The sequence below is a fragment of the Leptosomus discolor genome, chromosome 3 (assembly GCF_034619465.1).
Source record: "Leptosomus discolor isolate bLepDis1 chromosome 3, bLepDis1.hap2, whole genome shotgun sequence".
NCBI classification, from domain to species: Eukaryota; Metazoa; Chordata; class Aves; order Leptosomiformes; family Leptosomidae; genus Leptosomus; species Leptosomus discolor.
In genome coordinates, this window is record NC_141393.1 from 2836857 (window position 1) to 2859982 (window position 23126).

At 53.5% G+C, this 23126-nt stretch overlaps 1 protein-coding gene and 1 non-coding gene across 2 annotated transcripts; one reads left to right on the forward strand and one right to left on the reverse strand.

Moving 5' to 3' along the window:
- Positions 1-19765: 19765 nt before the first annotated feature.
- RPS29 (ribosomal protein S29) lies at positions 19766-20318 on the reverse strand. Its single transcript, XM_086463129.1, has 3 exons — positions 20223-20318; positions 19980-20079; positions 19766-19890 (listed from the first exon to the last, which is right to left on the reverse strand). The coding sequence occupies exons 1-3, from the start codon at positions 20282-20284 to the stop codon at positions 19882-19884; spliced, it is 171 nt and encodes a 56-aa protein (XP_086319255.1). The 5' UTR covers positions 20285-20318; the 3' UTR covers positions 19766-19881.
- Positions 20319-20503: 185 nt separating this feature from the next.
- On the forward strand, positions 20504-20803 carry LOC147415781 (signal recognition particle RNA). The gene has a single exon (XR_015183452.1).
- The last annotated feature ends 2323 nt before the right edge of the window (positions 20804-23126 follow it).

A 23126-nucleotide genomic window follows, 5' to 3' on the forward strand; every position in this document is an offset into this window, starting at 1 on the left:
AGCAGGTTGTTTATCGCCAAACAACCAGTTTCCGCTAATCCCAGGGCTGATCCCTGCAGGTGTGAGTGTGGGAGAGCACCGGGGCTCTACCAGAGATGTCCATCCCCAAAAAGACTTCCAGAGGAGCAGCTTCCCCACTTGACTGCTGCCATTTTTCCGTCAGCGTTGCCTGAGCTCATCCCTTGCACAGCTTTGAGTTGCAAAACATGAAAAAAACTAATATTTTGTCCATTTTTTGTGGTGGCCCTTCCTCTTCTGTGCAGATTCTTTGTCTAGTAAGGGCTTCACACGCACTTCATCCCTTGCTGCGGAGGAGTGTTATTAAAAGGTGTCTCTCTGCTCAGCCAGCTGTCCTCATAAAATGTGGAAATTTAACACTTCTGATGAGCTCCGCTTTTCTTTCCAATAGGGTAGGAATTTGCCAGCAAGTTAGAGAATTAAGTGAAAATTCAGCAATTGCGTTTGTTTCATTTTCTTAGGAATCCAAGGTAGGAAACACGGCCCAACCTGCCAAAGAGACAGCAAATGTTTGTCCTCACAGCCAGCACCCGGGCTTGGGAGGACAGAGAGACACCCCAAAATGCCGTCCCATGCACATACACACTGCCCCGCACACACATTTCACAGGTCACCAGTTCAAACGAGGCTGAAACACCCAGGACCATCATGAACGTGTGCGTGTGTTTGCAATGACCTTGTGGTTTTGAGCTTACAAGTTTTCACGTGAACAGTCCTTTTTGCCTTTGCGTGGAAATCACTGGTCTTGCAGAACCCCACGTGGCTTTAACCCACTGGCCAAAGCTCTGCTCCGACATTCACACTTTTACACCCTTCGCACTAGAAAATAAAATTATTTCTGTCCTAATCCAGTTGAAAAGGAAGGCGTGGCCACCAGCAAAGCCCCTCCTGGTCTCTGATGGCCAATAGCACGAGCACTAAACCGGCCAAAAGCACAACCACGTGAAATACATCACCCGCTTCCTGATTTTGAGGGTTCAGATCCAAAGCCAACCCCAAACCACGGCAAGCTTAATGCCACACTAGGAAGCAGCCCAAATACTTTAGCCGTGAAGGAAAGGTGTGATTTTTTTCCCTCTGCCAAAGAACTTTGAATAAAAATAGGGGTAAACGAGTCCTCAGTGAGCACTGACAACAGCTTTGGTTCCAGAAGCATCCAGCTCACAGATGGACCACCTTAAAAAAAGAGCATTACCACTGAAGTATAATGAAAAACGGTGCCGTTTTATTTGGTATATCACGAGCAGCATCTCCCTGCTGTACCCGCTGTAACTGGAGTGCCGGCTGCAGCAGGTACAGCCGTATCTGTAAAATCTTCAAACGTTGCCTCCAGGCAAGCAGTTAATCTTCTTTCCCTTTGTTGATAATATTTTTTCTCTAGGTTCTATCTGTTAAAATGCAATTTGCGCTCCCCAAATTGGAGGACAGGCTTTGCGACAAGGAGAAGCCTCGCACCGAGACGCTGATGTGCTTTTTCCGTCTCCCAGCCCAGCGACGAGACGGCGGCCGCCGGTACCACGTATTACATCTCCAAACACAATAAAGTTTCATTGTTCATCAGGACGGCTGCAACGAGGCGTGGGCGGAGCGATCAAATAATTGTTTCTAAAAGCACAACATCTTTATGATGCCTTAACGTGGTGCTTTAAAGTGTTGTTGGGAAACGAATCGAGTGCAGGGGGTAGGGGATTTCAGCCTTGTGAACAGCGCTATGCTATCAATGTGGGAAAAAAAACCTAGACAGATCCATAGGGCTGAAGGTGATCAAGAAGTTACCGAGCTCATCCACTTCCCCAGCCACTTCGTTGAGTCATTCCCAAGAGATCCTCGTCTGACCTGTCTTAAAAACCCTCTATGACAAAGAGGTCACAGTCTCCCTGGCCACCTACCCCAGGCGCTTCTTTCTTTCGTTAGTACGAATGCATAAATAAAACCAGCACTTTTTTTGCTGGACAAACTGAAAGACTTCATTCCTGTTTCTACACCCAGTACAGCCTGTGGGTCTGCCACAGGAGCCTGGCACAGGCGACCCACACCCATTAGGGGACTCAACCCCAGCCCTTTTCCACAGAGCTGCTCCCTGGTCCTTCCCCACCCTGCGTTTCTGCTGCTGATCGCCCCTGCTGGATGGTGAAACCAGCTGTTTCCCTCACTGATGGCCGTTCTGGTTTTCTCAGACCATTTTTTAAGATAGTTTAGTTCCACACTAGTTTTCCAATCTGGTTTCCCTGCCCCTCCCAGGTTGAAGCCAGTGTGGTGGGGCCGTCCTCAGTCTATGTTGCTTCCAGCGCACCTGGTGACCACTTCGCCCGATGTCCCTTGGTTTGTGTTTCAGCTTTTCACATTCTGTCACCATTTGTTTCCTCATTCTTTTCTGCTGGTTTTTAGGAATCAGGCCTTTGCGACAAGGAGAAGCCTCGCGCCGAGATGCTGATGTGCTTTTTCCATCTCCCAGCCCAGCGATGCCTCTTTTTTGACTAAGACCAACACAGGTTTCTTCGAGGAGTTGCCCATACTCCTCAGCACCTTCCCCTGAAGGTCCCACCTGCCATTCCCCACAGCCGCTGTGCTTTGTTTACTGGAAATAAACCACTTTTAGTTTGGGTTCTTCTTTCTCTCATTCCAGCGTGACTTTCAGCCAATTGGCTTTTCATCTTCACTGAGTCAACTCCCCCTCCCCTTTCAGCTAGGCCAAGCCTAGAAGTTCTGCTTTTCCGATCACTGATGCCACCTTCTATTATACTTATGAAAACAAAAAATTCCAGCTGCTATTCACTTGTAGTTCTTGTATTCCTCAGATGACATCCTGCCAGATGGGGGTTTGCACCCACTGGACACGAGATGGTCTGTTAATCGTGTTTCCCCAACATGCTAAGACAGAGCAGCTCCTGAACCAGCACATGACCATCAGCCATGGGGTTGTGTACAACATGATAAGAACTGAAGCTACTGCTTGTTCAGAAAGAAGGAAAAACCTTAATAGCATGGGATTTGTCACGGGTGATCAGCAATGCAAGTTCACGGCCACCGCTCTAGCACATCACTAGTTACCTTGGCCAAAAGATCACAGCACAGGGGCCACCTCAGTTTGGTTTAGGAGGCACCACTGTCTCCTCCAGGACTGTGAGCAGTAAACCCTCTCAGACACATTTGTCCTGGCAGCAGCTCAAAGCAGAGGTACGTCAGAGGACGGGTGGATCCCGGAGCCTGTCGTTTACAACCCAGAACAGCTTTCAACACCGCTTTTGTGGAAAAGCTCTATATTAAAACCAACAGCCAGGCTTCAAAGCCGAGGCATGTCCTTTTGGATTATAATCGTGCTTCAAATACTGCCGGGGAATCTGCGTGTCACACGTACCCAACTTCAGCATTTAGTTTGGAAGACAGCTTCTGCTCAGCGTGGGTTATTTTGGACAATGAGCTACGTTGCGTTCTCTTTGCTCGCAGCAGGATGCGATAGCCCAAGCCCACAGCCAACACAGACATACACCAGCACCACACAGGAGCAAGCCAGAAGGGACAGTCCGTCCTACTGACACGAGCTCTCGTTCTGGTAACCACAGGAGCCGAGTGTCCATCACAGGTCTGCCTGTGCTCCTCACAACAGGAGATACGAGGGCTTAACGTCTCTTTTCCAAGACTTAACATCTCTTTTCCCAGAGCCTGCCACCTGAGAGCAGGGGAAAAGGGAAAAGCAGCCAGCTCAAAGTCCAACAAAATAACCAGTTAGAGAGACAACTAAGTGGACAACTTTAAGATGTATAAATTATCATCGCTTGCCCCAATATAGTTTAAGAAAAAAAAAATCAATCTTTATAGCTGGAAAATGACAGTAGCTTATTTAATTTACGACAAAAGCAAAGACAAGAGGAGAATAGCATTGAAGATTACACTCGCCGAGTGCGATGCTCTCCTGTAATGTAATGAAATGAGTTAAGAGCAAAGTGAATTAGTGCTACAGGCTGACCTCATCCCACTAATCCCGGAGAGCAATAAGAAATGGAAGGCTGCATTCGCCAGCTTGGTTTTCAAGGTCAGTGAGGACCAAAGTGGCCAGTCTCCTCTCCCCGTGATTTTAGCATTAAGTGAGCGGCTGGCTGTGATACTCATAATTTATTCTAACAAGGAGAATTACTCCAGTGCCTTTGGCAGGTGGTTAACTCCTTCAGGAGCAAGGAGAGCATGAGAACGAGGGGCTGCAGGTATCAAACCACGCTCAGGGGGAGCACCATCTCTTGGTATTTGGTCCTCTGCACCAAGCAGATTGATAGGACTGCAGCAAGCGCTGACTCACCCCGACGCAGCCTGGCTGCATCGCTCTTGGGCTCATCCTGAGGTGGTCGCCATCCATCCTGCTCTCGGCTCCTAAACGATTCTTATCTCCCTCTCGCGCTTCGGCTCAGAAAAGTTATGGATGCTTTAAAATGAGTTTTGTTTCAAAACTGCGTTTCTCGTGCCCTGACAAGAACTTACCCCTGAGCAAACTGCCTATAAAGTTTTGATGGCGGCGATTAGATGTTTCTGCAGGTAAGATCGTCCTCCGCAGGGAGAGAAGTCTCGAGAGCCTGGTGCAAGACACCAGCCGATGAAGTGCTTTGCAGATTTATGTACTCCGGCTGCAGCTCCAGCTCTGGCTCGGGGCTGAATTTCACGCTGTACGCCACCGATCCACCACCCTGCCTGGGGACAAGCAGACACTGGTTACACCCGGAGAGCTGCTCCTCCTGCACTCAGCACCATGAGATTGTCCAGGAGCTAAAGGTAGACAGAGGATGAGGCTCTGGCAGGAGGGTGTGTTCAGGGAAGGGTGCTGCTGGAGCATACCTGGTCTTCTGCACTATCCAACAGATGCAGAGAAGAAAGGTGGATGAGGAAGAGTGTTGTGGCTCATTGGGGGACTGATAAATTTACCGGATCAGACTGCCATCAGCTTTGATGGAGCTGGTGTCAGGACAGCTTTCTTGCAGAGAAAGGCTGAAGTACGCAGCATTATCTCTCTGGGAAGACGGACACCTGGGCTGGAAGCTGAGCTGCAGGAAATAGAGCAAATGCAGCATTTCTCTCTGTGGTGCACAGAGGCTCCATCCTTCTCTCCTTTTCATGGCCATCACTATTGATCTCATTGAGTTGTGCCTGAGCTGTGATTGAAGAGGAAGGGGAAAGGGAGAGATCATCTCAAAGTCAGTGAGAACACTGCTTTTGAGAGGCAAAATCACCAAAAAGAACCATGTCTCTGTATGCAATCGGGTGAGGTCCAAAACAGGAGAAGGCAGGATAAACGACTGGCAGGTATTGTCCTGTTTACAGCTGGGAGGGGTCAGGCACAGAGGACCCTACGCGGTGCCATATGAGGAATAAAACCTTTGCAAACAACCAGGGAAGCTGCAAATGTACCTGCTGGACCCCAACGCCTACAAAGCAGCACGCCTGGTCAAGCTGGTGTTTAAGCAGCCATGTTTTCACTCGTACACAGTTCCTTAGCTTGCATGTGCAAAAGCAGTGATGACCTACCTCAAGGAGCACCCATATCGCCTCGCACGCGTGACACTGTCAGAAATGGCAGAAAGTGAGCGTTTCCAGCTGTCCTTCAACCCCTGTTTCTGAGCACTGTCCATTCATCCCATAGATTCAAAGCAAAGTCCACCATTCAGCTGATATCGCCTCAAAAACCCAATGGGAGAAAAGTCTAGGACAAGCTTTCTTGCAAGACCGGAGCATCTCACTGTCAGAGTCTACATCTGAGAGACTTTTACACAGGATGCTGGGTCAGATTTGGCAGGAGCCTTGCCACAGCTTCCAGCACGCTGCCCCAAAGAGAGGCCACCAAAGTCCTTGGATCTGGCTGCAGGCACTGGGTTTGGGGACTCTCGAGGAAGGGTGTGGATGGCTGGCAAATTCCCAGTAGGAAACGTGGCTTCGGTGCAGCTAAGATTTAATTTAGTTGCAAAACTCACTATGTGCAGGAGCCTAGAGCCCTGGGTGACCACCATATCAAACACGAAGGGCAAATAAATTTTACTACCAGGGGTTTTGCTTGGTTTGGGTGAGCACTCCAGCCTATATATCTTTTGGAAACTTTCTAAATCCCTAGATCTCCACAGCTAATCCTGTGAGATCACAAACACGACTTTTCCAAGCCTGAGGCAATGGCAACTGTTAATGCCTGAGCGTGCCTGGAGAAATTTGGAGGCTTCACTTAGAAGCCTCACAAGGAGCTCAACTAATCCATACCCACCTCCTTTCAGCACGTCCAAAGGATGTGGAGATTTGCAATAAGACGTCATGGCGTATTTGCACCATTGCAAGAGTTCAGGCCACAGAAGGAGGTTAATTTGGCATCACTGCTTTGTGCGTGTACCTCCCAGACCACGGGGGAACGTCCAGAGATGCCTTGTGTCACGAAGACCAAGGGCAATGCAAGGTCAAACCACACCGGGCAGAGCATGGTGTGCACCCCAGCCAGAGGCAAGGCGGAGAAGTGCAAATGCAACATTCCCCTAAAGGGAAAGGGTTTGAGCCTGATCTTTGCCCTACAACACAACCGCCTTGTGCAGACAAGCAGAAAGCGGGGTTTGGAAAACTCCCGGGGGACCACCAGCCGGGTGGGAGGCAGCTCCATCCACACCACCCCGCACGGCCGTTTTAAGGCATTTTTTCCATCAGAATGGTAATTAATGCAGGAGGAAGGCGAGGAAGCAGCCTGGTGGGATGACATGACTGCCCACACGGCTTTCCACACACTCCGCCCTGGCTGGGCTGGTCCTGGAGGCACACGGCCAGGCTTTTGCCCCAAAACCACCACTTTTCCGAGACCCATGTTCACTACCTGCCCAGACAACCCCAACCTTTGGCAGCGTGTGATTTCAGGCTGCAGCTCTAGAAATGTCACTGTTGCTTCTCATTTATGTGTTTCTATTAATCATTTTCTCCCTTCACACGCGGCCTAATCAACAGGGACAAGTGCACAGTCCCTCTAACCGATTCCTATTATTCCTCATTACGCCCTTTGTTCCAACCCTCTGCTTCCCCATCTGGCATTAAACCCTGAGACACCCCGTCCAAGCTGTCCTTTGACTGTCTCTGCAGGGACAACCATGCTTTAGTTGTGTAATCAATTAGCCAGGAACCGGACCACTGGCTCAGATACCTTCTTAGAGGAGCCTTAATTTTGATTAATATCTCTTCATGACTTTAAAACCATATAGGCATGATTCCCTACCCAGCCATGCTTGTTAAAATCATAAATCAATCTATTCCATTCCCTCCAGAAGCGCCAAGACCTTTCCAGTCGCAGCCATCCAGCTACTGCTGCCGCAGAGCGTTATTTACTGGGTTTGCTTCATCCCTCTGCAGAGAAGAAATCCGCTCACCAAAGCCAAAAAGCCAGAAATACATGTTTATTTAATTAATAGTTACCTCCTGTGGACAGGACACTTTTGAACAGCTCTATCCATGCCGAAGAGGCTGGGAGCAAACGCTCTGCTGCTCACAGAGGGTCACACCAGCCACCATGACTCAAAGATTTTGCCCATCATCACGTCCTTGGCACCTAACCACAGGGGAGGTGGAGGAAAAACACACATAAAATACACAAAAGTATGTCTCGGCCAGTTTAGGTCCTCAAAAGCCATGTGTCACAGGTCGAGGTCCCATTCCAGAGCCCCAAACCAGCCCATTTTATGCCTTCTTGATGCTCAAAGCCCTTCCCATCCCAATCGCAGCCCATCCACTCAGCCCTCTGGGAGAAAAATGCCAAAGAAATAATGTTTCCTTTTATGTTTTCTGTCTTTTAGTCCCTTTTCTCTCACCCTAGCCAGGCATAGGTTTTGGGATCTGGTCCTCACAGTGCAATTCAGGGCACTGTCACTGGTAAAAGGGGAAAGCAAATGGGGAACCCTGAGTGCAGCCACGCTACAAAAGCGTTCTGCAAGGCTTTCGGACCCACAGTCCCCTAAAAGGACAGGGGACACCCTTTAAGGCAGAAAACTGCGAGTGGGAGAGAGTCATCATCTTTTTGATATATATTTTGAAATACGGCACTGGCAGGGATAAGATAAAACGATGCTGCTCTGTAATAAAAGATTCAAGGGTTATTTGTCAGTTCTTCATTCCTTTCCCCAGAAACTGAGCTTTCAGCCAACATTTTGACCAGTTCTCAAGCCCGAGAAGGTAATTTTTTTCATGTTGCAGCAGGACAGCCATCCACAGCCTGAGCCAGCCCTGGTACTTTTGGGACAGCCTCTCTGCAAACAAGACTGCTCACTTAAAGTATCTTTTCCCCTCGGTTGCAAAGACATAACTATCAAAGGAAGAAATATCGAATTCCAAAGACACATCAGGGCCGGTGTGAGCGCAGCAGGGACCACGGCCAAGTCCTGGGGCAGGCATGGATGGATGGAGAACCCCAGCCAAAGACTGGGGCTGGCCCAAATATATCCCAAGGGGGCTGGAGGACAGACCAAGGTGCTAATTTCAGGGTTTAAGCCCATATCCATCCAGCAATCTGGTTTATAGCCCCGCTCCAGCAGCTGTGCCGGGGGCCAGCGAACAGCAGCGTGACCCAGAGGGACCCGAAGGCAAACCGAGACGGGATGATCCCCTGGATCACCTGGACCACGATGCCGAAGCAGGTGGAAAAAGACCCAAAGCATCGGCAAAACCATTGTGTCTTCCAGTTGTCCTCCAGGGAGGGAAAGTCTCTGCAGCACAGGGCTGGCAAAAGGCAGAGCCAAAGGGAAAGTCTGCTGAGGCTCTTCCAGAGAGGACTACATTTGGGCAGCCGAAAGAAAAACCATTGCAAACCCACCTGGCAGCCACATTTCAGTCTGGCTCCGGAGAAACACGAGGGGTTTAACCATCACCTGCGAACAAAGTCGGAGCCTCACCAGGGACGAGCGACCCAGCAGAAAGTGCCTTAAGGTTGGTGGGAGTAATGGTCTGGTTTTGCACCATCCCCACGAGGATCTCCCATCCCGAGTCGGCTTAAAACAAATCCCCGTGCTTTCTGCCACGGCAGAAGGACCACAGGGGACCAGCTGCCCGGCAGCACAGACGGGACTTTGCAAGCCACCTAAAACCCTGTGCTGATAAGACTCCTCTGCAGTCATTTGTTTTAAATGCCACAATATGCTTCAGGAGCTCTGACATTTGGGGAAGAAAAGCCAGCGGTGACCAACTCCCCTCTCTTCATTAGCTCCTGTAATTGGCATTACCAGCAGAAGGAAGCACAGCCGTCGTCGTGCAGGGACCAGACCCTGCAAGCGTTACGTGAGAAAAGGTCCATTCGGGATCGGTTCGGATGCCGATGGGTGCAGCACCTCACCCCACTCTCCATCCCCTCACTTCTCCCCTGGGAAGCCCGCAGCGCGCTAACGTACCTGTTAAAAAACTCCCCGTTCAGCTCTCAGATAATAATAACGTGCTTTACTGCATTTATCACTGCTGTTGAACGCGGCTTTACACCTCCTCATCACCATTTAACGCGCCCCACACCGCTCCGGTTTAGCTGGAGTCTCAGCCAGCGCTGCCGAGACAATCGGTCGCTGCGAGTGGAAGGCACATCTTCAGCCAGGTGCTCGCACCACTTGTCCAAGGTGGGCTTCAGACCACACCACCGGCTGAGAGGGACACATTTCTGGATGCGGGTGGTCCTAAAATACCATCTCCCTTCCCGCTGCTCAACCTGCTGGTATCAGAGGAGACGTCACTGATGAGCCGTCGCTTCACGTATCACCTCGCAGAGGGGGAACGTCAGAACCTGCTCCTGGTCATCCAAGCTCAACCCACACTCCCCAAAAATGTGGAAATGTCCCTACAAAATTCATCATGAGCTCTGCGAATGAGGCACTGGCAGAGCTGAAAATATTGGCTTGAGAATACCCAGACTTGCAGGACCCACTTTATCCCCCACAAAGCCTTTGGAAGGGCAAGCCGTTAAGAGCCCAAACCCAGCGAGCCCGGCACAGCCCCGAGCCCCCGGCCGCAGCCCCACCACAGGCTGGGATGAACGGCCGGGAGAACCGAGCTGGGCATTGATTTTGTGCCACGGGCCACCGTGACACCTTACATCAAACACTGGGAAAGAGCAGGGGAAACATAACGGAGTTTTACGGCTCGTGCGAGCACACCGGTGTTGCAGACAAGATGCCATAAACTCGGGGCATAACTCCAGAGGATTTTCTGCTCTTCTAAGTCACAGACCATTTATTTGCCGGGGTTTGTATAGTGCTTACCCAGGGTATACGCAATCGAAGCGGTGATAAACAATGCCTGCACAACGCAAAAGAAAAAAAAAAAGGTATATATCTGTGTTCCCAGATCTTCAAGAAAATGGGCTAAACAAAAAGCGGTCCTGAGCAAAGCTAAACCCCCAGGCAGGGGCTGACTGCTGGGTTTCACCTGCTGTTCCGAGCAAGGTAATGTTTTTCTCATCATTGCAAGGGAGTTAACGGAGAAGCAAAAAGTAATTAAGCCATCAGAAGGCACTGCAGACACGTTAGGATCCCAGGTGTTTGGTTAGGAGGGGATTTCTACAGCATATGTGAAACCCTAGTTAAAATTCTCACGTTTTCTGTACGAAGTCCCAATTCCACAGAGTTACTGCAGGCACAGGAGGAGAAGGATTGAGGAGAGCAAGGCAGAGCATGGCAAGGAGAATGTGCTGAATAAGCAAAGCCCCCACTGCAAAGCGTGAAGCTTTAACCAGAGGCAGGACTTCAGCTATGCTCTTTGTCAGCTCGCATCCAAGAAATCCCCGGCTTTGGCATCGATTTCCCCTTGCAGAGCTCACCCACGAGCCCCTCGTGGCAGAGGGCTGGGGGAAGTATCACAGCAAGTTGTTTTTATTCACCAACAAAAGCACAGGCTGTCGGTGCAGCAAAAACTCTCGCTCCCATGTGCCTTTACTCTGGTGAAATACCAACTTGAAGCCACCATCGCTGCCCAACACGACGCTTTCAATCCGGTACCAGAAGAAAACGATACAAATCCACAGGCTGCGAAGGCAGCGACTCGGCACGGCCGTGGGGTAAAGCTGGAGAGCTGAAGCTGCACGGAGGGAGAGGAGGGGCAGCTTCGGCCTCTCAGATGATGCAGGATCAAGAGTAACTCACTCCGTATCCTACGAGTAATTAAATCGCTCAGCCCTGCTCAGCAAGGCGGGTATCGGCATTCGGCTTTCAACCCCGCTCCGTGCAGAGCCTGTCACCACCCTGCGCTGGCCATGTCCTGGGGACCCCTGGCCGGGGGGAGGGACAGGCAGGACCCCCCAGCTGGGCAGCGGTGGCTGATGGCCCGACGTGGCCGCTGCCTCCACGCCAGGGGGACGCAGCTCTGTCCGAGCCAGCACCGCTCTGTCCCATCCCTGCAGGACCCCTCCTCACGGCAGGGAAGCGGCCCAAGTTATTTTTCTCCATGACAGAGCCCAGGCGGGCTCCTGCACCCCTCAGCTCCCCTTTCTGCCCCCTCCAAAGCCTTTTTTTGTTGTTTTAGTTGGGTTTTTTTCCCCCCTGAATCACAGACCTGAGCTGGATGCAAATGCAGCAGACCTGATTTCTTATCCCTGCCACCACCTACCTCCCCCGCCGCTCAAAAAACGAGAAACACGGTGCCTACAACCCAAAACGGCCCCAGCAGGTCCCAACAAGGGCTTCAGAGCCTGACAAGAGCTCACCGGGAAAAATCACGGGTAGGGGCACACAGATACACACCCAAGCGCAGGGCGACGCTCTGCCTCCCGGGGGATTTTCAGCCCCCTGTGTGATTAAGGGCACAACATGTAACTAGTGCCACAGCGGCTGCGGGTCACCTCCCGACCCCAGTGCTGCCTGTCCCTTGGGAAGCACACGTGGAAAACGGGCAGGTTTCCCTTTAAGGCACATAAAATCATTTGCTTCACAAGTTGCAAATACACAGCGTGCTCCCTCCGGGCGTAAATACGTTTTCCAAACTCTCACGCTTCCAGGCTCATCCTAATTACAAGAGTCTCCTGGACTCTACTATCCACGACAAGGCAGTGACCTGGAGTTTACCTGGCACGATATTATTTAAGAATTAATGCTGAGCATTTAGAGTAATAAAGTGCTATTGTAACTGATCCAGCCTCGTAAAACCAAGATATTTGAGAACAGCAGCAGCTCTCATACAGGTCTCGTTGGCACTCTGAGCATGGAATCATCACAGAACAGTTTGGATTGGAAGGGACCTTAAAGCTCATCCAGTTCCACCCCCCCTGCCCTGGGCAGGGACACCTCCCACCAGACCAGGTTGCTCCCAGCCCCATCCAGCCTGGCCTTGAGCACTGCCAGAGAGGGGGCAGCCCCAGCTTCCCTGGGCAACCTCAGCTTCCCTGGGCAACCTGTGCCATTAGAGGGTATAAATATACAGTGGCTATTGGAGCTGAAATTATAATAAAATATTACACATCACTCGGCAAGCCGGTGCCTAAAATACAGTGGAAATCCTGCTAACGGGGAAGACATCAATTTGATTTTTAAGTTTGTTTAAAGCAGTTTTAACACTAAACAAGTAAACATTTATAACTGAATAAATAGTTTTCAGTTTAGTCAAGGAGCATTCAGTGGATGTTGGCATAAATATTCAGTTATGGAAATTATTTGATTGAAATAGATTTTTACACGCCATAAATAAACATTGTCTGCGACAAACACACACTCCCAACAAGCGGCATGAATTTAGAGAGCCACTGCTGCCTAATGCCAGGCTTTGAAAATGTTTTATTTAGAAGCACTTCTGCTCACCACACAGCTCAGCCAAATCCCAACTGCCTGGGGCTTCCTCGATGTTCATCTCGCCACGTTATTAATCACTGGGAGCAGGAGCGCGGCTGCACGGGCAGCGCAGCGGGTGCTGCCCCCCTGTGCCCCGGGGGGGCTCGTCCAGGCGCTGGGATGGGGCGAGTTTAGCCGAGAACTGTGCCAAAGCAGCGAACACAACCCTAAACCAGGAGCCTGAGATACAGGAGTCAGCCTGTCTGGCTGAAATCACGGGTGAGAAATCTGCGTGTTTTACCGAAACCCCCTGCGGCTCCGGCGCTAGCAGGGATGCGGCTGGATGCGTGCGCTGGGGAGACGCTCTCCCCCAAGCAGAGAGCATCATCCCGGCGGTCAGCATCGCTTTTAGGCACATGAAGCGACGCAGAGATGCGAGTCAGACTTTTCTGAAATATATTTATGGATAAATGTCCTCAGAGACATTGGAGGTGCTGGCCCTGATGGGGATAGTTCTGCACGATCTTGTAAAGAAGCAGACGAGCTCAGGGGGAAGTTGGAGAAAGTCAGGGATGACCTGACCAGGGATGAACAGCCCTTTCCTGGTTTGGGTATGTTTTGAAGCTTTCTCTCCAAAAAATGACAGCACGTGCAGGACCAGAGCATGAGGCTGAGCCCAAATTTAAAAAAAAAAAAAAAAAGAGGAACAAAGGCAAGAAGAGGAATTTTGATTCTGACATCACACATGACACCACTGCAGTCACACAGGATCCGAGCAGGAGCAAGGAGAGAGGCAGAACCGTGGGGCGTGCCCCAATCCTGCCATCCAGTGCTGGTGCAGTAACAAGGATCCAAACCACAGAGATTTCTCACAAGCAAGCACAGGGCACTCGCAGGACAAACCCCCTGCACGCTACAGCTTTCTGAGGAAAAAAACAAAACCACCATGTATTTGTGGACAGGGCCGCTCCGGCACACCACGCTGCAGGACTGTGTCTCGCCCGAGCACTCACACGACAGCAGAACCGCGGGCGGACTGTGCCATCTAGCTTCTGCACGCAGACACGGGCTGCGGCACCGGCTGCTCGCACACACCGCTCAGCCCTACACGCTCAAGCCACGGGTGTCCGGGGATGGCAGAAACCCCCCCAGCTTTGGGGCTGGAGAGCGGTACTCTGCAGCAAGCCCCTCCCCAGCCCAGACCACAGGGCGGGTGGATGGAGAGTCCAGGTAAGACCCTGCCCAGAGTTGCTCTTCACAGAGTGGTAGGAGTTGGAAGGGACCTCTGGAGATCATCTGGTCCAACCCCCCTGCTAAAGCAGGGTCACCCAGAGCAGGTCGCACAGGATCGCATCCAGGCGGGTTTTGAGCATCTCCAGGGAAGGAGACCCCACAGCCTCCCTGGGCAGCCTGTGCCAGGGCTCTGCCACCCTCAGAGTAAAGAAGTTTCTCCTTGTGTTCAGCTGGAACTTCCAGTGCTCCAGTTTGTGCCCCTTGTCCTGTCACTGGGCATCACTGACAAGAGCCTGGCCCCATCCTCTTGGCACCCACCCTTTAGATAGGCATAAGTGTTGATAAGGTCCCCTCTCAGTCTTCTCTTCTCCAGGCTAAAGAGCCCCAGGGCTCTCAGCCTTTCCTCATAGGAGAGATGCTCCAGTCCCCTCATCATCTTCGTAGCCCTCCGCTGGACTCTCTCCAGTAGCTCCCTGTCCCTCTTGAGCTGGGGGGCCCAGAACTGGCCACAGCACTCCAGGGGTGGCCTCACCAGGGCAGAGCAGAGGGGGAGGAGAACCTCCCTCAATCTGCTGGCCACAGTCTTCTTCATGCACCCCAGGATGCCATTGGCCTTCTTGGCCACGAGGGCACGTTGCTGGCTCATGGTTCACTTTCTGTCCACCACAACTCCCAGGTCCTTCTCCACAGAGCTGCTCTCCAGCAGGTCGACCCCCAGCCTGTGCTGGTGCAGGGGGTTGTTCCTCCCCAGGGGCAGGACCCTACACTGGCCCTTAGTGAACCTCATCAGGTTCCTCCCCGCCCAGCTCTCCAGCCTGTCCAGGTCTCTCTGGATGGCAGCACAGCCTGCTGGGGTGTCAGCCGCTCCTCCCAGTTGTGTGGTGTCATCAGCAAACTGGCTGAGGGTGCCCTCTGTCCCTTCATCCAGGTCACTGATGAATGTTGAATAGGACCAGACCCAGTACTGACCCCTGGGGAACACCACTAGCCACAGGCCTCCAGCTGGACTCAGCACCACTGATCACAACCCTCTGAGCTCTGTCCTTCAGCCAGTTCCCAATCCACCTCACTGTCCACTCGTCTGTCCCACATTTCCTAAGCTTCCCTATGAGGATGTGATGGGAGACAGTGTCAAAAGCTTTGCTCAAGTCGAGGTAGGCAACATCCACCGCTTTCCCCTCGTCCACCCAGCCAGTCACGCCATCACAGAAAGATATCAGGCTGGTCAGGCATGATTTCCCCTTGGTGGATCCATGCTGACTACTCCTGATAACCTTCTTTTCCTCCACCTGTTTAGAGACAACAGCCAGAAGAGCTGTTCCATCACCTTCCCAGGGATTGGAGAAAGCCTGCCCGGTGTTTCACCTGAGCATCACCAAGTGCCATCACCGGTGATCTGACACACTGGCATATCACAGAGGAACACGTCCACAGCACCTTCGGGGGGGTAGTAACTAGACGTCCTCCCACACCCAGGCCAGACACCCTTTGCATCTCCTGATCGACCAACGTCTGGCAGACATCAGGTGCTACGAAAGCTTCATTTGGAGCAGCAGCTCCCACCCTGCACCCCCGTCAAAGCAACCAAGGCCAAACACCCCGTTTCTTCACAAAACTCCCAAGTCCCTTTCCCTCAGCTTGGGGCCGGAGCGATGAAGAGCTTTAAGCTCAGCGTCCTCCGCTCCGAGCATCGCCTGGAGCTGACACACATCAGAGCAGCCTCCAAACCGTCTCAGGTGGAGCTTGCTCCTTGCAGGAACCCAGTAATGCCGATACTGGGAATATCCACGTCCCTGGACAAGCTGCTGGCCCTGCTTGAACACATCTCGCAGTGCAGAACGTGTGTTATCCCAGCTTCACAGCTGGGGAACTGAACCCCGAGGCAGAGGAGCAGCATCTCACAGAAGGGCAAGGAGCCAGATCCTGGTCCAAGTGGTGGAGATCCCCCTTGCTGAGCTTGGCACTCACCTCGAGATGCTACAAGTAGGAAACCGGCCTGAAAAATCACCCCCAGCTCAGTCCCACAAGCCACCTGCTGCAATAAACCACATCTCGGCGAGTCGAAGACCACCTCTGCACGCAGGGGGGTTATCACGAGGCACAGGCTTTCACAGCAGCCATGCTGCCACAGCTCACCTGAAGGAACCACACTTTTTTTTGGCCCCCTTCCCCCCGTATCTGAGCATGTCAACTTCATTTTTCTAGCCTAAGGATGAATTTGAAAGCCAGTGTTTTACTCAAAGCCTTGCAAATTCCTCCTGGAGCCTCTGACAACTGCAGATTTTATCTGGTGCACAAGCCAATGCAATTTGGTGGGGTTTTTTCAACAGTCCAAATCCCCTATAAACTCTATTTCAGCAGTTAGAGGTTCATCTCTTTGAAAGCTGAGGCATCACTATCTTTTACTTGTCTCCAAGCAGGCAACATTATTTCCCTACAGGAAAACATGTATTAGTAGTTAGCTCTTAATGTAAAGTCTTTGAAGAGTACTTTGATTTTTACCTGTTCTTTAGGGGAATCAGCAGCTCTTTATAAATCATTTTGCTTCCAAATAAGCCTGAGCCTCGCATCTGTGCGCCTTCCGAGCCTGCAACAGTCAGCTTCAGGAAGAAACAAAACGCAATTTGCACAATGAGCTCAGGAAATTTAAGGCTTTGGCACCCAGTCTTCATTGCATATTGGGCAATAAATACCTAGTTGAGGCAGCAATGCGGTAAAAAGGCGTTATGGTTTGTACTACAGCACCTTCCCGCTAGACTGAAGAGATGGAAGCAATAGAAGAGGAGAAAGGCAAGAGCATTTAAAGCGTTTACAAAATCACAGGGTGACAATTCAGGTATTTCTGTGCACACAAAGTAATTCAAAGACATATTTCAGCTTCGCTTTCAAGTAGGAAGCTGCTTTTCAACCGCTATCCCTGGCTCTTCGGTACAGAGCGGGGTTTGTTATGGTTTTCCACCACGTAGATGACACAGAAGCTCTGGCACTCAGCTCTCAGGACCAGGTCCTGCGTCAGAGCAGCACAGACCCCAAGGCAGAGGAAGAAGCTGCCCCAAAGCCCCTTCACCACCCGAAAGGCGCTTTGCTCAGGGAAGAGGGACAGGTATCCTCAACTCCCCACCAGACTCAAATATCTCTGTGCTGCCCTGAGTTTCCAAACCATCCTGACACCGCTGCCGCTGGCAAAGCTCCGGGGCTGGTACCCGGCACGGGGCCACCCTCCTGTCAGCAGCACGGCACCGGATCACGCCCTCCTTGCCAGAGGATGAGCTCAAAGCTCTCCAACGCAAAGCTGGTGTCACAGCCCCCCCCTTGCCTTTCACACCCCTGTCCACAGAGCCCCAGGAACAGCTCGGCTGAGCCCTACCAGCTCCTCCACCTCCGCAGCTCCCCGGCAGCGTCCCCGGCGAGTCACGGCAGCTGCCGAGGAACCAGGTTGTGCCGCACAGCTCCCCGTCCTCTGCAGGAGGAAGCAGCAGCAAAGCTCACTGGGTTACTGACTTCCTTGAAAAAGAACAAATCTGATTGTAGTGTTATAATCAAGTTTGGGTTTTGAATAGATAATTGCTTCCATTGATAACTAATTGCTTTTCATGAACAACTTAATTGCTTTAAGGAATAACTAACGCCATGTATTGATGATATTAGTTTACATTGTAGTAAGAAATATCCAAAACCTCACTGATGCTCAGAAACAGCAGCTGCTGCCTTGCAAAGAGGGTCAGAGCTAAAGCTGCAGCTAATTGTGAAAATCCCAGAACAGAACAGGGAAGCAGGGAGACAGGGACAGGGAGTGAAAGTGCCCATTCTTGGCGTGTCTTCTTATCTTATGGGATGAAACCAGGGAAACTAAGGAATGTTGAGGTGAAGACCCTCACCTCCTCCCCATCCTAATTTGCAGATCAGAGATCATGATCAGTAAGATAACCCATGATTATATTAGTATAGGAGTACTAATGAAGTTAGTTAATAGGGTGGACTAATCATTGTAAATGTCAAAATTAATAGCGGGCATAACATGCATGCTTATGTTAAAATAGGTTAAAGACCATGACTTTGCAGAAAAAGGGTATAAAATGCTGAATTTTTGATGTAACTCTGAAGCACGTCAGGTGGAGCCATCCCCCGTGTCTCCCAGCGCTGCCATAAAGAAGTGTCTGCTTCTCTGACACTGTGTAGGTAAGTTTGTCGTGATGGTGACCTTTCGTCAACAGTAACATGGGTTAAAAAACACCCGCTGAAGAACAAAAGAGTTACTCTTCCCCAGTGAGAGTCCCACTAACATAAGAAATTCAGTAATTGGTTAAAAAAGCAATTAGCGGTTTCTGATTTTTCAGAATCACACTGAAGCCAAACAAATGCGCCGCACAGGATTCAACTCTGTACGTCAGCAGAAATCCGGGCAGGGAGGGGAATCAATCACCAGAGGAACTAAACGTTTGGGGGGGTTTTCCCTTTATTTAGTGTAAAAGCTCACCTTTACACCAAAGTTTCCAGCTAGGAAGCAAGAATTTAACCATTTCTCAAAGAGAATGACAGGACCAACAGTGTCCTCCAGCCGCAGCAAGGCTGACCCTTCCCCAGTCCAGCACCAAACCTGGGTCTGCACCAGCCAGAGCTCCCCAAGTGACCCCCAATCTGCATCCCTGCGTGCCACACAAGGCCACCTTTGGTCACAGGAGCAGCCCAAAAGCACTGTTCGCTCACCATCACACACACACACACCCTCACCCACCCCACCCCCCCCGGCCACAGCAGGCACACACAGCCAGCCAGTACTCCCATTTTGAGAACTGGTGCGCTGTCAGAACACAGAAACCCTTCAGGAAACCTGCTCGCCCTGCAGTCACTGCCTCAAGGCAAAGGGAAGATGGAAACCCTTCAGCTTGCGCTGGAAACACACCCCAAACCCCTGCACGTCCCCAGAGGCTCCTCGACCTCGCACGAAGGTGGACATTAAAGCTCACTGAAGGCCAAAAGGTGTGATGTCAGGAGTGCCCTCCTGCTTCTGACGGCTCCCCATCAAGCTCAGGCCCGCAGGATCCACCAGATCCCTGCTTCCAGCCTGCAGGATCCACCAGATCCCTGCTTCCAGCGCCACAGAAACCAGAGCAGGCTCCGTGACAGGAAGGTACGGCCTCACTCCGGCACGGTGAAGCACTCGCTGAGGACAAGGACGAGGGTTCGGCGCTCTCTCTGCCTGGGGAAAGAGGATTTACCACCACACAGAATAAATACCCCAGCCACCAGGAAGTGCCTGGGTTTATTCCTATTCCCTCCTCCCCACCCCCTCTTGCTCAGTTTAATAACCAGAGAGACACGAAAAAGGCTATTGGGGATTCCCAAATCAGTCGCAGAGCGCTCCGCTGGAAAGGATCGGCCCATTTGCCATTTCAGGCGTGATCAAAACATTCCCCTGGTCAGTCATCTCACCCAGAGCTTCAGCAGAGATGCTCCAAGCCCAGCCTGACCAGCAGGACAGCACCCCGACACTTTTAAACCCCTTGGAGGGAACTGGAAAGCCTAACGCCAGGCCTCGGGCACACTTGTCAAGTGTTTCCAAGAACATATTACTGCTCTGCTCACACACCTGAAGGCTCAGGGGCACCAGACAAGCACCAGAACCCTCGAGACCACCTGGTTTTGTGCGTGAAAGCTCAGGAGAGCAGGGCAGGCTCATTTAGGCCTGTCCCCAACCCAGTGCCCACCCCTCCCGGAGGACCACTGGGAGGATGTGGAAGCCCCGTAGTCACTAGAACCTTCACAAAAAGGCAAATACGCACACGTCAGTGGGGCAGGGAGGCTATTTATTGAGTAGGACTGTGCCGAAATGCTGTAGATGTGTCAGGGAGGCCCGGGGAAGCCTCAAGAGCTTCTGGCGACAGCCTCATCCTCCCGGCGCTCAGTCCAGCTGCAAGAGAGCGAGAAAGGCGAGAGAAGTCAGCGGGAAACCGCACACCCGCCCCCCCCCCCCCCCCCCCGCACGGGGCCGGCGCTCACCTTAATGAAGCCGATATCCTTGGCGTACTGGCGGAAGCACTGCCGGCACATGTTCAGACCGTACTTGCGGATGAGGCCGTGGCGGTTGGAGCACACGCGGCTGTGAGGGAAGAAGAGAGTAAGGCCGGTGAGGCCGAGTAATGGCGGCGCGGGGCAGGGGGGGAGAGAGAGATGGAGGGAGGCAGCTGTCGCGGCCCAGGAGACCCAGCGGTCCCCCGGGCGGTCCCCGGGGCGCGGACTGACCAGGAGCGGGAGCCCTGGCCGAATTTCCTGGGGTGGCTCCAGTAGAGCTGCTGGTGGCCCATGCTGCCTGCTGCGCGCCCGGCGGCCAGAGGAAGATGGCGGCCCGCGCATGCGCTAATGAACGCTGCCCCCGCATCCCGGCCTGCACCGCGGCGCGCCCGCCCGACCGCAGCGCGAGTGAGGGCGGAGCCTGCGAGGAGCGGTGGCGGCTCCCCCGCCCCTTTCGCGGCGTGACGTCAGCGGCGTGACGGCAGTAGAGGCGGCGGAGCGGGCTGTGGAGCGCCGGGCGCGGTGGCGCACGCCTGTAGTCCCAGCTACTCGGGAGGCTGAGCCCGCCGGATCGCTTGAGCCCAGGAGTTCTGGGCTGCAGTGCGCTATGCCGAGCGGGCGTCCGCGCTAAGGCCGCCATCAATATGGTGAGCCCCGGGGAGCCGGGGCACACCAGGTTGACTAAGGAGGGGTGAACCGGCCCAGGTCGGAGACGGAGCAGGTCAAAGCTCCCGTGGCGATCAGTAGCGGGATCGCGCCTGTGAATAGCCACTGCAGCGTAGCCTGGGCAACACAGAGAGACGCGGGTTCCTTTTGCACAACACCACCACCACACACACACACCCGCTTTTGACCCCCGACAAAAACACCCTCACGACGACCCCTCACACCCACCCAACAAGCCCCCCTCACGCTACCGACCCCCTCACGCTCCCGCCCCCTCACCGATCCACCCAACTCCCTCAACGACCCAACAAATCTCCTCACCACGACCCAACAAACCCTCTCAACACGGACCTAACAAATCCCCTTCACGATACCGCCCCCTCACCGACCCAACAAACCCCCTCACAACGACCCCTCCTCACCGACCCAACAAGCCCCCTCATGCTGACGCCCCCTCACAGACCCAACAAGCCCCCTCACGCTGATCCCCCCCTTCACCGACCCGACAATCCCCTCACTCCGACCCAACACACTCCCTCACGCTACCACCCCCTACTGGCGGCGGCCGGCAGTTGTGTTGTGTGCGCATGCTCCGATTCCAAAAAGAATTTATTTTTTAAATTAACAGCAAATTTTAAAGCCCTTGAGGAAAAAGAAAAAAAAAAAATCAGCCAATGCTGAAAGGATTCGCTGTTCGTTTTTTTTTTTCTCTCTGTACTTCTGGTTAACGCGGCGAACGGGATGAGGCCCCCGCGGCACGGCGGGGACACAGGCCGGTCCCGCCGCGAACCGGGTCGCCCTCTGGGGGCCGGCCCCGATCGCCCCTCAGGGCCCGGCCCCGATCGCCCCTCAGGGGCCAGCCCCGATCGCCCGGCGCCTTCGGGCCGCGAGTCCTGTGACATTCGGTGATATTATTCCAATTTCTACCGCAGGCTTAAAACAACTTTTCCCAGAACACCAAAACGCCACTCTCGAGGGTTCCCAACCTGCCCTGTCTCTACCGATCCGCTTTTACATTGTGAATTCTTTGCTTTTGCAAATCCTCCACTTTATTGAATTTCTCCCTGTTCCTTTGACAATAAGTTTTTCGTAAGGCCCCACGTTTGTGCCTTACAGAAAGGCTGAGCCACCTCTGCCTCCAGAGCTGGCGGAGAAGGAAGCGCGACACCGGCACCTAAATCAAGCAAACGGCAGCTGCGCGTCACAACGGACGAACGGGGCAGTTTTTTACCCAAGTTCGGTTTCTGAACGCCCACGACCATTTCTGGTGGTGTCACCTGAGCCTCTTCTAGCAGCAAACCCACTCTTCAGCCAACCCAGCCCCACCATGCCGGGGACAGGAGGCCGTCACCGAGGTGACACCCTGTCACTGGCGGTCATTTCTGCTGTCACTGTGCTGGACAGAACTTCAGAGGGAGCGCTGGGAGCACTGGTGCCTTTGCAAACACACACGCAGAAGGATTTCTTGGAAAAATCATATTGCTCTGCCGCCCGCCACCGTTGTAGAAATTGCCCCAAAGATCTGCCTGTGGTGCTGCACCTGCGGCACAGAGCCGCTCACCCTGCTGAGCAGCCATGTCCCACCGCCGCGGCCAGGCAACCCGCCTGCCCTGCCTGTGTTCCTCACACCCTGGCCTGGGCGGGCTTCTCGCTGCGGCCAGCGCGGGCCGTGGGCCGCACCTGGCGTCAAGCCCCGGCCACCGAGCCCAGGGCACAGCAAGGACCAGCGTGCCCACAGGGGTGCTCCCCCGTGTCCCCTCACACCCGCCGTCCCCTCCGCTCCTCCATGTCCCCTCATACCCACCGTCCCCTCAGTTCCCCCGTGTCCCCTCACACCCGCCGTCCCCTCCGCTCCTCTATGTCCCCTCATACCCGCCGTCCCCACAGTTCCCCCGTATCCCCTCACGCCCGCCATCCCCTCAGCTCCTCCATGTCCCCTCACACCGACCGTCCCCTCAGCTCCCCCGTGTGCCCTCACACCCGCCATCCCCTCAGCTCCCCCGTGTGCCCTCACACCCGCCGTCCCCTCAGTTCCCCCGTGTCCCCTCACGCCCGCCATCCCCTCAGCTCCTCCATGTCCCCTCACACCGGCCGTCCCCGCAGTTCCCGCCCTGTCCCCTCACACCCGCCGCCGCCCTCAACTCTTCCCGCCGAGCCCAGCCGAGCGCCTCCTCCAGAGGGCGCCGGCGCCCAGCGCCGCGCTGAGGGCCCCTCGCTCGGGCTGCCCGCGGCTGCCGGTGCTACCGGTACCGCCGCCCTTTCCCCTCCCCTCCCTTTCCGCCCTGCGAGCCCTTCCGCCGGGCTGCCCCGCGCCCGCTGGCCGGTGGCGGGCGGGAGTCCCGGGAGCCAGGCATCGCGGTGGACGCCTGTGCGCGGAAAGCGCGGGAGGCCCCCGGGCGCCTCCGCGCCGCCCGCCCGCCCGCCCACCCTTGCGCGGGCCGTTGACCGGCGGCGGCGGGACGGGCGGCG

What these genes read in the sequence shown, in the direction of transcription:
- RPS29 (XM_086463129.1), bottom strand. Translation starts at nt 20,284, where the DNA reads ATGGGCCACCAGCAGCTCTACTGGAGCCACCCCAGGAAATTCGGCCAG. An exon ending in GGCCAGGGCTCCCGCTCCTG is followed by an intron (nt 20,080 to 20,222) that starts GTCAGTCCGCGC and finishes CTTCCCTCACAG; the next exon opens with CCGCGTGTGCTCCAACCGCC.